Genomic DNA, 15,920 nt, shown 5'->3' on the forward strand with positions numbered 1-15,920 from the left:
GGGAGCTTTAGATGACTCTCTAAAGTTGTGAGAATAGCTGCTCTCCTGCTGCTATCTCACAACTTCCACTACCTCTTTCCGTGTTATCTGAGAATGGGGAAAACCTGGCATTTTCTGTGCTTGTGACTGAAATCACCATTTTCCCCTTGTGTATTTTCCTATAGTGCTTTGTCCCACTTTTTGTGGGCGTGTGCTAGGGGGTGTTGCTGAATAACATTGTCATGACAAAAAATTGGTGGGAGGGGAGGTAATTGACCGTGCTTCCAGTGACCATTTCTGCCTCTCTCCTGTTCCACTACGGGATCCGAAATCCCCTTGAACACAGCAATGTTTACTTCTGAGTAAACTCATTGGCTCTAAGGCTTTCCTTTCCTGGGAGTAAGTGCCATTGAAATGTGTGGCTTGCTTCTGAGTTGGCATGCATAGGAGTGCATCCTCTCCAATGCATTTACTTGAAACTTCCACCTCCCATTGACTCCACTGACTGCTTCTTCTCCCTTTTGCTCACCAGTTTGATGGGCTTTTTTCCTCCCAGTGTGGATGGGGGAGTCTCCCTTCTCAACCACGCAGGAGAAAGGCTTGACAATTAGGATTTCAGTGGGTATTAAAAGTGCCTTTTCTCCTCCCCTGAATAAATTCACCATGCAGAGCTTGGAATGGTCATTTTTAATAGTTTCCTTTTGGGGTGTGGAGCTGTTTTAGATAAGGCAGTAATGCTGAGGTGGTTTTCCATAGTACTCCCTCCCACCTAGCCAGCCACTATCTCTTCTCCTAGCCCACCTTGCAGGGTTGTCAGGAAGCCAGAATAAGGGGGAAGAATAACAACAGCACAGAAAGCTGGGTCTAATGAAGAACATGTCCCCCATGAAGTGGTCACCTGAGGAGTGAGCTGCTAGGGATGGCTTGGTGCATTGACTGCATACAAGTCTGTTGTGGATTTCTTACTTCTGTAGTTGGGAACCTGGAAATCAGTATACCTTTCAAACTCAGTAGTGCAAGCAATATACTGTATTTAATTCCATCACGCACTGATATATTTAGCAGAGAAGGCCTAGCAGCACCAGCAACCTTGGTGTTGAGAAGCCATTGAGAAGACTCTCCCTCCCTCAGAGGAAGGAGGGGATCAGCTCCCATAGCCTGCTATCCAGATCACTAGAAGGGCTTGGGACTTCCCTCCTCCTGTGAAGGAGTGGAGGGATGGGGCACAGCCATCAATCATGTTACAGGAACCAATGATCAGGGGAGGGGAGGGGGCCTGGGCCCAGCAGTCCCCTTCTGTCCTGATTGTTCCATGCAGCTGTGCCCAGCCATGGAAAGGTATAGAGTGGAGGGCCGCGCTGTGAGAGATGGCTGTATACAGGGCCAGTGTAAATCCTGGAAAGGAACTGGAATCAAAAGGAAGGGTTTGTAGTGGAATAAAATGCCAGGTGTGAAGAGAGCCAGAGGGAGCAATCCTATGTCCACTAGACGGTGGCTAGACGGACATAGGGTATCTTGTTTTCTGGGAACTGACCTCGAAGCCCACGCTCCGAGGTTGGTTCCTGGAGAACCTCCCTCCCTCCACTTCTGAACTGCCTTGGAGGCAGCGCAGAATAGCCCTGTCCTCTGCGCTCGCAAGAGGAGCAAGGAGCAGCTGAAAAGGGACGTATCTGGGGTGTTCTGGGGTGGGGAGGGCAGAAATGCCTGTACGACACATCCAATGTGTCATCTAGCAGCCTCCTCCCCATCTCGGCTCCCCTGTGGCTAGACAGCTGAAATCGGCTGTCTAGCCAAAAATGCAGGGCAGGAGGAGCGTGGAGGGAACGATCCCCTCCATGCTTCTCCTGCCCTGCATTGGATAGGCGGTTGCCTCCAAGTTCGGAGGCGGCTGCCTATCTGAATAGGATTGCACCCTGAGTCATCCCTCTCTGCATGCTGCTCCTCTGCACACCTTCCATGCTTTTGCATTAAACCTTGGAAGCCAAACTGACCTCGCATCCTACCTGAAACCCCATCCAGCCGTTATCGTTTCTTAAACAGTTACGAAACTTGAACCATTGTTTCAAAATCTTTATTTAACCCAAACTGAAATAAACAGAGAGCAATCCCCCATCCCTGCAACCTGCCACACTTGGCTAAAAATGGATAGTGTTTCAGGTGCAGAGCACACTGTATCCTCCATCTAAAAACCAAACATAGAAATAACACAAGAAAGTTAACAATGGTACAATCCTATGCACGTTTATACAGAAAAAGTCCTACAACTCCCAGCATTCCCCAGCCAGTATGGGCTTTCTTCTGTCCCAATATACATAGGATTGTGCCCTAAATCATTTACTTTAAATAACACATGCGAGGATTTAAATACAGGTTGGGTTTGCTCAGGCCTCTGTCTTCTCTTTAGTTGTGTGGAGATGGGTTTCTCATTGAAGGGATGTTTTACAGTAACAGATACAACACTTTTAATATGTGCCCATCACTTTTATAAATCAGTACTGCCGCAATGTACTGGTCTGTTTTCTGATCTGAATCACTTCAAAGTTTTGAGGGTGGAGGGAGGAACTGAGCTGTAATTGGACTGAACTGAACCAATTCTAGGCATCGCTGAAAAGACCATAAGCCCCTTGTGCAACTGGTCTCCCCCTCCACTGTGTTATTAAAGGGACCCAAGACAGCTACTTCTAAAGAACATAAAGTATAGCTGCAGTGAGGAAAACTATACACAAACAGCTAACCAACATCACAGGCATTCACAATAACTTCGGAAAGAAGCAGAACGCCTGACAGACTGAAGTACCTTAGCGCATATGTACATGTGACCTGTATTTTCTGTGCATGTGTATTAAAAATGGAGGGGGGAGGATATAGACATTTATAAGATGCCAGTTTTACCAACAAAAATTATGCCAGCTAGTCAGGAGACAAAACGGTCAGTTGGCAACCTTAAGCTTACCAAAAATCATGGTAGGAGAGTAACATTTGCTTACAGTTTTTGGTACACTTGATACAGGAACTGCAGAACTCTGGACAGCATTTCTACTTTTTGGACTGTACAGCAACACACATTCTGGGTGATTTTGTGTGAAATTGAATTATTTTGTCTTTTTGTAAATGTCTTTTGTATACCATATTAAATACAATTTTAAAAATAATCTTTTCAAAAAGACAGACATTTAGGCACTTACCAAACATGATCAGCACAATCACAGCCAATCCCAGAGTGATACAGGCCGTCCCTAATATCCCTAGTGAGATTTTGTACGGAGTGAGCTGCTTGGAAATATCTGCAAGAATTCAAAGTTGAATGAAGAAATATAACCATAATTCTGACCCTCGGTATTTAATGTTTACATCCTATACAGATTAAGATTAGGAAAAGCATAATCTCTTTTAGGGTGCAATCCTATGGGGATAGGCAGCGTACTCCGAACTTGGAGGTGACCGCCTATCCAATGCAGGGCAAGAGGAGTGCGGAGGGGATTGTTCCCTCCGCGCTTCAGCCATCCCGCATTTGCAGTTAGAGAGCTGATTTTGGCTGTCCAGCTGTGGGAAAGCAGAGCAGGGGAAGCAGCTGCCGGCCGACACATAGGATGTGTCGTGCCGGCATTTCCACCCTCCCCTCCTGGGAACGCCACTCGGAACGCCCCGTTTTTGCCGCTCTACGCTCCTCCTCCGAGCGTGGATGACGGGGGCATTCCCAGCTGTCTGCGAGGCAGTGCAAGAGGGGGGGAAGGTCGGATCCTGGAAACCGACATATCCTATGGCCGTTTAGCCACTGACTAGTGGCCATAGGATTGCTCCCTTAATGTAATATTAGGATTTCCCTCCTGTGTTTCCCATGAGTATCTAAAAAATCACCATGTCCTGGATCACGAATCTTTACTTTTAGGGCAGAGAAGCTATTGTTGTAAATATGCTAAATAGCTATATAAAATGGTTTCTGCTCACTAGGGTTGCATAGTCTGACTGATATTCAATGGTGGATAATTGGGTTCTGATTAATGACTCTGGATGATCACTGTCTACTTCAAGACACTAGAATTTGTTTGCAGTTGGATTTGACAAACTCAATGAAGTTTGAGTTTTTGCAGCTGATTGGCAAGAAGTGATCTTGGGGGCTGCTGTTGTTTTATGTGTGGGGGGTGGGGTGGGGTGGGCTGTTTTAAGAATTAGCAGAGCCTGCATTCCGACTCCTCCTCTGCTCAACCTGTACATTTGTATTTAATTTGTAAATAAATAGTTTATCACAAAAATACCATAATTCTCCAGTACTCTCACTTCATAAGAAAACGGACTCTTTTGAAGGTTGGACTGAAACGTCTTTATGCTCATGGAGAGGGCAAGAGACTGTATATTCAGAAAAGAAATATATGATAAGATCAGCTTTCTCACCTTTGCTCTTGCAAACTAATATAAGAACAAAAGAAGAGCTATGCTGGATCAGACCGAAGGCCTATCTAGTCCAGCATTTTGTTTACACAGTGGCCAACCAGGTGCCCACAAGAATCCCACAAACAGGACATGAATGCAACAACACCCTGCCTCCCACTCCTGCACTACAAATTTCAATGCTTGTAGAACAAAAAGTCACACAGCAAATCACTTAAATTCAACAAGTGAGCTTAATCCTACACCTACACAATTTCCCCCAAGAAACAGATATCCTACATCCGTGCAATATATTGTTACACGCACCCCACTTCTTCAAGCAGTGAGATGTTCCAGGGGTGCAGCAATTAACTGCGGTTGGTTGCTTTTGGAGGAACAAGTAAGTGGAGACTTACGGCATTTTGGAAAATATTTGAGGGTAATTACAAATATACGAAGTGAGCTTAGGTGGAGGCACAGGTTAACACTAACCCTAAATCCAGTGACCTACATCCAGGGCTGGATTATGACATGCTGAGGTCCTAAACTTTTTCAAGCTTAAAAGGGCACAAAGCATTAAAAAAAGTATTATTCTAACAAAATGGACAATGAAAATATAAATAATAAAACTTTATTTTTACATATATACTTGGCAACTATGCAACAGAAAAATGAATAAACTTAACAGAAACAACTATCTTGCAATGTCTGTTTACATTAGAAATACCTTTACAGGAAAATACGTTATGATTTTGTACTTTGCATTTATGAAAATGTTTAATGCACAGAAACACAAGAGCAGTTACACCAGTTCATCATTACTAAATGGAAGAAGCAATACAACCTGCACTGTCTGTTTGCATACCGCATGGAATTTTACACATTTTCTTTATTGATTTTTGGAGAGCAAAATAGTTGATGTCATCAAATGACTAGGAAGTTGGTTAGGAAGAAGATGGTTAGGAAGTTTATCGCTTTCTATGCACATAATGCTTAATGAAGACAGCCTTTCTTGTAGCATTGTTGTCTGCAGTTCATTATTCTTCTTCATCAGCAAAAATGACCTTTCTCCTGAGCAGTTTGATACCATTAGACTTAAAAAGAGTTTAAGTTTTTATTTAATTTTTAAAAAAAAGTTTTAATTTTTAAAAAAAAGTTTAAGTTTTTATTTAATTTCATGGCTACAGTCACCGTCTGCGGTGATCTTGGAGCCCAAGAAAGTAAAATCTGTCACTGCTTCCATTTCTTCCCCTTCTATATGCCAGGAAGTGATGGGGCCAGATGCCATGAACTTCGTTTTGTTAATGTTGAGGTTCAAACCAGCTTTTGCACTCTCCACTTTCACCCTCAACAAGAGGCTCTTTAGATCCTCTTCGCTTTCTGCCATAAGGGTGGTATCGTCTGCATTTCTGAGGTTGTTCCTAATTCTCCTGGCAATCTTAATTCCAATGTGTGATTCATCCAACCCGGCATTTCTCATGATGTACTCTGCATATACATTAAATAAGCAGGGCGACAATATACAGCCTTGTCGTACTCCTTTCCCAATTTTGAACCACTCGGTTGTTCCATGTCCGGTTCTTAGTGTTGCTTCTTGACCCTCGTACAGGTTTCTCAGGAGACAGGTAAGGTGCTCTGCTACTCCCATCTCTTTAAAAATTTGCCAGAGTTTGTTGTGATCCACACAATCAAAGGCTTTAGTGTAGTCAATGAAGCAGAAATAGACGTTTTTCTGGAATTCTCTTGCTTTCTCCATGATCCAGCGAAAGTTGGCGATTTGATCTCTAGTTCCTCTGCCTCTTCGAAACCCAGCTTGTACTTCTGGTATTTCTCAGTTCACATGCTGCTGAAGCCTAGCTTGTAGCATTTTGAGCATCACCTTGCTGGCATGTGAAATAAGCGCAGTTGTAAGGTAGTTTGAACACTCTTTGGCATTGCCCTTCTTTGGAATTGGAACGTAAACTGACCTTTTCCAGTCTTGTGGCCACTGTTTAGTGTTCCAAATTTGTTGGCATATTGAGTGCAGCACTTTAACAGCATCATCTTTTAGGATTTTAAATAGCTCAGCTGGAATACTGTCATCTCTGCTAGCTTTGTTGTTAGTAATGCTTCCTAAGGCCCACTTGACTTCACTCTCTAGGATGTCTGGCTCATTTGGCGCCGCTTTCTGCTTCAGCGTTGCGCGTCCATCAAGTCTGCTTCCCACGCTCTGTCACTCCCAGGACTGCTATCTAAGCTAGGAATGCTGGTGGAAGGAATCTCCGTCAGCTGTTGGCCCTGGGAAAGAGGAGCGCGCTCCTCTCCCAGGAGCGGCTGCTCTTCCTCAGAATCAGAACTACTCTGGGATTCTATGGGCTCAGTGTCCACCCTGACATCATCCCCGCTCCCATGAGGCCCCCCCTTGTGCTCCTCCCCTGGGGCCCCAGGTTTGTGGGGGTACAGCTGGTGGAAGTGCCTCAGCAGCAATGGAGCATGCACATTTTCCGTGGGTTCCCAGGATCGCTCATCAGGCCCGTACCCCTTCCAGTCCACCAGATATTGCAAGCTGCCCCGAGAAAGGCTGGAGTCCAGAATCTCCGCGACCTCAAACTCCCCCTCCACCAGCACTGGCAGCGGGGGGAGCTGACTGAGCGATGAGGGTCGCCAGAAACCAGGGGGGACAGCAAGAACCGATGAAAAACAGGGTGGATCTTCATGGAGGGGGGGAGAGCCAGGTGAAAAGCAACAGGGTTAATCTGGGCCGTAATCTGGAAAGGCTCCGTGCAGTGAGGCACGAGCTTCCTTGCGGGCGAGTGAGAGGGGAGTTATTGGGTGGACAATCAAACCCAGTCCCCCGGTTGCAGAGACGGACCCGGCTGGCGCCGCCGGTCTGCAGAGGCCTTGTAGGCTGTCTTGGCTTGCTCAAGGGAGTCCCGTAAGAGGTGGTGTACCACTCGCAACTCCTCTAAAAAGTCATGGGCTACTGGCACTGAAGAGGGGGCTAGGGTGGATGGGAAAGCCTTGGGGTGGTAACCAAAATTGGCAAAAAAAATTGGGGGGGTAACCAAAAATTTTTTTGGTTACCCCATTTTTTTTAGGGGGTAACCCCCCTATCCGAAATGAGACCCTTGGGCCATCCATGGAGGCGGAAAACATGCGCCAAGAACAGCTCTGCCGTCTCCCTGGCTGTGGGCAACCCAGAGCAGGGAATGAAATGGGCCATCTTAGAAAACAAATCCACCACCACCAGAATAGTGGTCTTACCGTGTGAGCGAGGCAAGTCAGTGATGAAGTCAAGGGAGAGCAGTTTCCAAGGTCCTGAGGGGTGAAGCAAGCCTGTGGGCTTGCCTGAGGGGGCCTTCGTCCGCTGGCAGGTTGGGCAGGAGGCGACATAGGACTTGACGTCCTGACACACACGAGGCCACCAAAAATCCCTCGTCACTCCATGCAGGGTCTTGGTGACGCCAAAATGCCCAGCTGTGGGGGAGTCGTGGCACTGATGGAGGACCTTCTAGAAGGCACATAGACCCGGCCTGAATGGTAAAGCAGGCCACCTCGCAAAGAGAAGGGGGTAGAGTAGGGGGGGCAGAGGCTAGCCCCAATTCCTCCACCTTTGTGCAAACAAAAGCATCCTGAGCCTGTGCAGAGAGAAGGAGCTCCTCCCAAGAATGAGGCACTGCAGCTGCCGCCAGGCCTTGGGAGGGAAGAATCAGAGGGGGGGGGATGTTCCTCACTCCCTGGCTGGAGGTCAGGCTTACGAGAAAGAGCATCCGCTTGTAGGTTGTCTGAGGCTTTCACATGGCAAATCTTAAGGTGGAACCGAGAAAAAAAAAGTGACCACCTAATCTGCTGCTGGTTTAAGGCACGGGCTGTCTGAAGATGTTCGAGGTTGTGATGGTCGGTTCTAACTTCGACTGGGTGCTGCGCCCCCTCCAGGAGATGACACCAGGTCTCCAAAGCGGACTTGATGGCCAACAGTTCCTTCTCCCAAATGGTATAATTCCTCTCAGACATGGTCAGTTTCCTGGAGTGGTAGGCGCAGGGTTGCAGCCCGCCGCCCTCCCAATCTGGCTGAAAGAGCACCGCCCCCACCACAAAATCAGAGGCATTGGTCTGCACTACAAAAGGCTTCCTCGGGCCGGGATGTAACAGGATCGGCTCAGAACTGAAAAGCTTCTTAAGTTCCTCGAAAGCCTGTTGGGCAGATGCCGTCCAATGAAAAGGAGATTTCTTGCCCTTAAGGAGGTCCGTGAGAGGAGATGTCAGCTGAGCAAAGCTGGGCAGGAACTTTCTGTAGAAATTAGCAAACCCCAGAAAACATTGCAAGTCCTTCTTGGTGGATGGAGCCTGCCAGGAGAGGACAGCCTGGATCTTTGCAGGATCCATCCTGATACCATCAGGCAAAATAATGTAGCCAAGAAAGTCCAAAGAGGTTAGGTCAAATGCACATTTCTCCAGCTTGGCATAAAGATGGTTCTCGCGGAGGCGCTGGAGGATGGCGGAGACATGACACTGATAGGCATGGGGATGGGGGTCCTCAGAAAATATAAGTAAATCATCGAGATAAACAATGAGGAAAGTGTCCAAATAGTCCCGGAAGATGGCATTCATAAAACGCGAAAAAGTGGGGGGGGGGGCGCATGCATGCCCAAAAGACATTACTAGGTATTCATACGTTCCGTATCTGGTCCTGAAAGAGGTCTTCCACTCATCCCCCTCCCGGATGCGAATGAGATTGTATGTGTTACGCAGGTCTAACTTCGTGAAAATCTTGGCTCACCCCAGGTGCTCCAGCATCTCAGGTATGAGGGGCAGGGGGTACTTGTCAGGGATGGAGACCGAATTTAGATTTCTGAAATTGTGCACCGGGTGGAGCTCTCCAGATCGTTTGGCCACAAAGAAAGTAGGAGTGCAGGCAGGGGAGGAAGACGGGCAAATGAAACCGCGTTTGAGATTCTTGTCCAAAAACTCCTGCAGAGCTCGAAGTTCCAGCTCCGACATCGAATACAGCCGGCCAGCAGGGATGGTCGCCCCCGGAATGAGGTTAATGGCACAGTCAAAAGGGCGGTGGGGAAGCTGGTCAGCCTTCTTCTTGTCAAACACATCCCGAAAAGCCACATACTTCTCTGGGAGGATGACAGTAGCTGAAGGACTGCCAGAAGCAGACAAGGAGGGGGAGGAAAGGGTTAATGCCTGGGCTGGGACTGGCGCCTCCTCCGGGAGGCAATGCAAACTCCACTTGCTGAAGCCCCCAAGAAATCTGAGGGTTGTGCTTAGAGAGCCAGGAAACACCCAGCACGATTGGGTATAAGGGAACCTTGGCTAAGTGAAACTGAATCTTCTCAACATGGGACTGGGCGCGCAGAGTGAGCGGAACTGTAATACGGGTCACCGCGCCCAAAGAGAGAGGACGCCCATCAATGGTCTCCACTGCCAAGGGGTCAGGCAGGGGCAGGGTAGGAATCTTGTTGAATAGTGCGAAGGTCTCATCCATGAAACTGGTCGTAGCCCCCGAGTCCACTAAAGATAGGGCCTCCACCCCACCCCACTGGGAGGAGCGGAGGTGAACATGCAACAGCTAGGGATGGGGGAGAATTTCTCCCTGAAACTTCGGGGGGCCGAGTGCCAACGTATTTGGCCCCCCGAAGTAGTTTCGGGGAGAAATTCTCTGCACCCCCCCGCACCCCGCACCCCCCCCGGGATGGGACTTACCTTTCCCGAATGTCCCTCCCGGCGGCGGGTCCTGGCGGCGGTTCGGCAGGTCTTTGACAGGGGCAGAGGCGGCAGCCGGTCTTTCGACCGGCTGCCACCGCCGCCATTCCAATAAAAGTAAAAAAAAAAACGCCCCCGTAATAGGCTACGTGACGATTAACGTAGCCTATCACGGCTAGATTTGCAAAGTCAGCCGTGATAGGCTACGTAAATCGTCACATAGCCTATCACGGGGGCGTGGTTTTTTTTAACTTTTTATTTCACGGCCGGGCGAGGCAAGGCGCCTCCTCCCCAGCCTGAATTTCGGCCGGGCGAGGCAGGAAGCCTCCCCCCCGGCCTGAATTTCGGCCGGGCGAGGAGGGAAGCCTCCCCCCCCGGCCTGAACTTCGGGGGGAGCAGCGAAGCGCCTCCCCCCCACCGCGAAGCAAGCTGCGAGACCAGGTAAGTGGCTTTCATGCACCCCTAGCAACAGCAGGTGGGAGGGTGGGGGGGTTGCGGAAGGCACCCACCCAGGGGGGAACTGACCCCCACACTGGAGGCCTCCAACAAGCTTGGGGGGCAGTCTAGTCAGGCCTGGGGACGAGGAGGAGGAGGAGGGGGAAGGAGAGGAGGAGGAGGCAGCAGAGCTGTGGATTTATCTCGGCAGGTCTTAGCAAAATGCCCCAGCTTTCCACATCGAAAACATCGGTGCTCAGCACGCCGGTGCTCAAGCTCCTCTGGCGGCAGTGATGCTTGGGTAGCTCCAAGCTGCATCGGGGTCTCCTCCACCCCCAGTGCTGGAGCGGGGGGTGGGGGAGGAGGCAGGAAATGTGGCAAAATGGGAGGAGGGAAATCCCGGCCCCCGGCACCCCGCCGGGTCTGCTGGCACCCCTCCAGCCGACTATCTATCTGAAGGCAGGTCTGGATGAGGTCCTCCAAAGTAGGCGGGCAGGGCTTGCGCGCCAACTCATCTAAGATCTCATCGTTCAAACCATCCAAAAACTGAGCCACTAGCGCGGCATCATTCCACTGTAAATCCTGCATCAGCAAGCGAAAGGTTGTCGTGTAGCTGGAAACTGAGTCCTTGCCCTGCCAGAGGTGGCAAATCTCTCGAGAAGCTGTCTGCGTGCGCAGGGGGTCATCGAAAAAATGTGCCTTGGCTGACATGAAACCTTGATAGTCCCCGAGCAGGGGGTCATTAGCGAGCAGGAGCCCCGAAGCCCATCTAGCTGCCATGCCTGACAGTAGGTTAATGATGAAACCCACACGAACCTGTTCTGTCGGGAAATCCTCAGGCCTAAGACGCATGTACAGCTCTGATTGGGCCCTGAATATCTGAAAAAGTCCTTTCTCACCAGAAAACCTCTCTGGCAAGGCCACCGGGCACTTGCGGTGGGGGGGAATCGGAGGTGGATGGGGTTGAGCCGCAGCCTGTAGATTCTGCACAGCAGCCGTCAGTTGAGCCATCTAATCACGGAGCATCTGGTTCTCTTGCGCTAGAGCTTGCACTGCTGGGTCCCCGGCACCCTCCATAAGGCAATAGGAGAAGAGAGAGAGAGACGGGGAAAAAAAGAGGAATGGGGACCAAGCTGTCAAGGGCTCTTTGGAGGCCTCTCTCAGTCTAATCCAGTAGCCAAGTCCAGACACAGACAAAGGGATTCTTTTCAAAGCTTTATTCCTCTTTTACAACTTAACAACTCTACTGTTAGCAACTAGATATGAGCAGCAGAGTACCTATGCCCTAAGTTGGAACAGTTGGTCCCCGTTTGAAAGGCAATTACTGGCAGACCCCTGAACTTAAGGACTAGGGAGAGTCCCTCCCCTTTTCCCTTGGATCCTTTGGGCGCAGCCGTTGTTTGCGCGCCAACCGGGCACTGTACCTCCTTTCTGCGCCCTCCATTTGGCACCGCTCTCTGCGTCAGCATCGTGCGTCCATCAAGTCTGCTTCCTGCGCTCTGTCACTCCCAGGACTGCTATCTAAGCTAGGAATGCTGGTGAGAGGAATATCCGTCAGCTGTTGGCCCTGGGAAAGAGGAGAGCGCTCCTCTCCCAGGATCAGAATCAGAACTACTCTGGGATTCTATGGGCTCAGTGTCCACCCTGACAGCATTGGACTTTCTTTTCACCACCAGACACATCCACAGCTGAGTGTCCTTTCGGCTTTGGCCCAGCCGCTTCACTCTTTCTGGTGCTACTTGGAAATTCCCTCTGCTCTTCCCCAGTGGTATATTGGACACCTTCCGACCTGAGGGGCTCATCTTCCGGCGGCATATCTTCTAGCCTTGTGATACGTTCCATGGGGTTTTCTTGGCAAGAATACTGGAGTGGGTTGCCATTTCCTTCTCCAGAGGACCACATTTTGTCAGAACTCTCTGCCATGACCTGTCCGTCTTGGGTGGCCCTGCACGACATAGCTTATGGCTTCACTGAGTTACGCAAGCCCCTTCGCCACAACAAGGCAGTGATCCATGAAGGGGTTGTTCCTTTGTACACATATGTAATAAGGATGTTTCATTTTCTTCAACTACCTACTTTTGGGGGCCATTTACTTGTAATCCCCTAACAATAGCTGTGGCTAGCACACTTTATCACTGATTTTTAAGGAGCTTTAGCCCATCTTTCTGCACCCATTAAACCTCTCCTGTCCAAATGCCTAAACTTGCAACAATGTGACCCATCACGGAGGGAGCAATCCTATGGGGATAGTCAGCTGCCTCTGAACTCGGAGGCGGCCGACTATCCAATGCTAGGGATGTCAGAGAATTCTGCCACAGATCTCGGTGAGGCCGAATGCCAGTGCATTCGGCCCCCCAAAATCCATGGCAGAACGAAGCCCCCTGCCCCGCCCCCCTGCTAAAGGTGTGCGAAATGGGACACCTACCTGGTGCCGTTCGCGCTGCGTTGCGAATGGCACCCACGTCTGCGGCCGCCATTCACTCCTTCATTATTGCCGTGATAGGCTACGTAAATAATTATGTAGCCTATCACAGCTAACGCAGGGATGCCATTTGCGTCCCTGCGGAGGCCATGATAGGCTACATAAATATTTACGTAGCCTATCACGGCAAAAAAAAGGGAACGCAAATGGTGGCTGCTGTAGCTACCGACATTTGCGTTCCCTTTTGTTTTTCCGTGATAGGCTACGTAAATATTTATGTAGCCTATTACGGCAAAAGACAGGGGCGCAAATGGCGTAGTGGCCACCATTTGCGCCCCTGTCTTTTGCCGCAATAGGCTACGTAAATATTTATGTAGCCTATTGTGGGGGAAAAAAGGGAATGCAAATGGCGTCCGCCGTAGCCGCCGCCATTTGCATTCCCTTTTTTTTTTTTGCCGTGGTAGGCTACGTAAATATATACGTAGCCTATGACGGCAAAATACAGGGACGCAAATTGCGGCGGCTACAGCTGCCGCCATTTGCGTCCCTGTACAGCCCAGCTGCCGGATGTCTGAATGCGGGCGGCCCTGGCTGGTGAATCCATGGAGTTGCTGCGGAGCGGAGCCGACCGGGAAGAATTTTGTGGGGAGGGACGGAGTGCTTCCCCCCCACCGCGAATGTCACCATTCGAAAAGGTATGTGACTTTTGTACATCCCTATCCAATGCAGGGCGGGCAGATCGCGGCAGGAATTCATTCCTCTGTGCTCCAGCTACCCTGCCTTTGTGGCTAGACGGCTGAATCATGTCTAGCTGGAGCATGTTGGGGGGGGAGGCTGGCAGGCACATAGGAAGCGCCGTACTGGCGCTTCTGCTGTCCCTTCCCCGCCCCCAGGAAACCCCCTTTTCGGGTGCTCTGCACTGCTCTTCCAAGCACTGAGCCAGGGACAACTCATGCCACCTATGGGGGGGGGCAGATTTTGGGAAACCGACCTCAGAGTGTTGGTTCTGAACTTGTTATAGAAATTTCAGTTGTAATATGTTTATTATCCCATGGTTTTATAACCTATGCTATGTCTATTCTACCTCTGTGTGAGATTGTCATGCTAAACAAAGACACAGTGTCTTATCAGAGACTCAGGAATGCCAAGAATGTATTTATGTTAGAGTACATGACTCTCTCTCTGCTGCCTCTCTCTGAGCATGCCTGAGTATGTGAAAGGCGTTGCTTGTTTCCTGTCTCCTTCTCAGTTAGACAAAGAAATTAGTAGAGAGCAGGCATAAGACAGCCCCCAAAGACGTTGTGTATATAAGCCTCTGGATCACATTACTTGATTGTGACCTTTGCCGGTGCATTAGCCCCAAAGGTTGCCTTATTCTGCAGAATAAAATTGTGTTGGACCAGATCTCTGCCTCCTCTTGTTCTTGGATGAGTCTACCAGGGATAGAACACAATTTTTGTAACAAGCTTGGTTCCCAGAAACCGAAAAATTCTATGGCCATCTGTCCTTCCCCAACCTCATGCCCTCCATATGTATATGTACCATAACTCCCATCATCCCCAGTCAGCAGCATAATGGGAATTGTAGATGCAATACTTTTGGAGGGCACCAGGTTGGAGAAGGCTGCATTAGGCCATTGTTTCAAACTAAATGCAAATACACCTACACAGAGGAAATAATTGAGTCTGCGTCCCCCTGCTGCAATAGGTTTTGCATGTTGTTTTTAGAAATATGGCCAGAGACAAAGCAACTCTGCATTGTCCCACAGCACCAGAGAAATAGCAATTAGGTTCCATTTAGAAGTGCCCATTAAGCAACTTTCTCACCCAGATCTCAGGGAGGAAGTACAGGAAGTACACCTATCCATTTTTAGGAGTTTTATGTATGCAATGCAAGCCACAGAAAGCCAGCATGGGTGGAGATGGGCTTTTAACCCTTTCCCCTCAGACTGGGTTTCTACTGAAAATCACACACATCTGGCTGCTTTCACCCATGCTGGCAAAAAGGTATGGCAGCAGAATAATGGGACATGGGGAATGGACAGAGGCCTCTGTCCTCCAGTGTCAGTCTTCCACTTTCAACTTTGTTTTAATAGTCCTAAAAAGGTTCATGGAACTACATGTAATACATAGTTCTACCCTTAGTAGTTATACTTTTTATTTGAACTATTCTTCTCCCCCTCTCTCTCCATATAAAGCATAAAGTGTTAAAAATTATGACGCATAAAGTGTTGTGACTAAGCTAAGTGCTGCTCATTCCATTTGCAGTGTTTGAAGGACCAAGCTGGAGTGTTTGCAGAGAACACGGCTCTGGGGGAAGGGGGGGGGGAGATGGTGGCTACTCTCCCCTGCAAAAGAATTTTGCTTCACCCCTGAAACACACACCAAACAAAACAGCCAATTTTTAAGTGGGTGAAACAGCTTGGAAATGGTCTTTGGAATTTTGGTACTGACACACGGATGATATCTTGAAACTGAATCCTTCAGCCAGAATGGCGGTTCCTGACAATCCCTGTTCCTTCTGAAAGTCCTTGAAATATTTGACACCTATCAACATGTCATTTTTGGATGTGTTTAAATGTCACTAAACTTTGTTCCTTCAGCCTTTGCATTTTAGTCACTATTACATTTGCAAGATGAGGCACAACTTTTGATTCTCTGCGTCCCAATTGCAATATTCTAAAGAAAGATACTAGCAAATCCTAGTTCCGTTTAAACACCGCTTTTGTCTCTTTAGAATTCTGTCCAGTTTCTCAGTGTTTTATTTGAAATGTGGCTGTGGAGTCCATTTTTATGCATAGTCAGAGAACATCTTTTGTGTTTTTTAATGAATAAGTCCACATTCATTGTTGTTGTTGTTCAGTCGTGTCCGACTCTTTGTGACCCCATGGACCTTCCTGTCCTGCGCGCTCTCCCGGAGTGTGCTGAAGTTCATATTCATTGCATCGGTGATGCTATCTAGCCATCTCATCCTCTGCCGTCCCCTTCTCCTTTTGCCTTCAGTCTTTCCCAGCATCAGGGTCTTT

At 48.9% G+C, this 15,920-nt stretch overlaps 2 protein-coding genes across 2 annotated transcripts in view; one reads left to right on the forward strand and one right to left on the reverse strand.

The window, feature by feature from the left end:
• LOC146355307 (C-type lectin domain family 2 member E-like) overlaps nt 1-15,920 on the forward strand; it is a 55,849-nt gene that overhangs the window by 23,355 nt on the left and 16,574 nt on the right.
• LOC146355308 (killer cell lectin-like receptor subfamily F member 1) overlaps nt 1-15,920 on the reverse strand; it is a 36,762-nt gene that overhangs the window by 12,265 nt on the left and 8,577 nt on the right. Inside the window, exon 2 of the mRNA XM_084830437.1 lies at nt 3,165-3,263. Within this exon, the coding sequence (XP_084686563.1) occupies nt 3,165-3,263 (99 nt within the window). The remainder of the gene's footprint in view (nt 1-3,164; nt 3,264-15,920) is intronic.

The sequence above is a fragment of the Heloderma suspectum genome, chromosome 2 (assembly GCF_057233095.1).
Source record: "Heloderma suspectum isolate Gila_16-S chromosome 2, 16-S_ref, whole genome shotgun sequence".
In the NCBI taxonomy this organism is placed as follows: Eukaryota; Metazoa; Chordata; class Lepidosauria; order Squamata; family Helodermatidae; genus Heloderma; species Heloderma suspectum.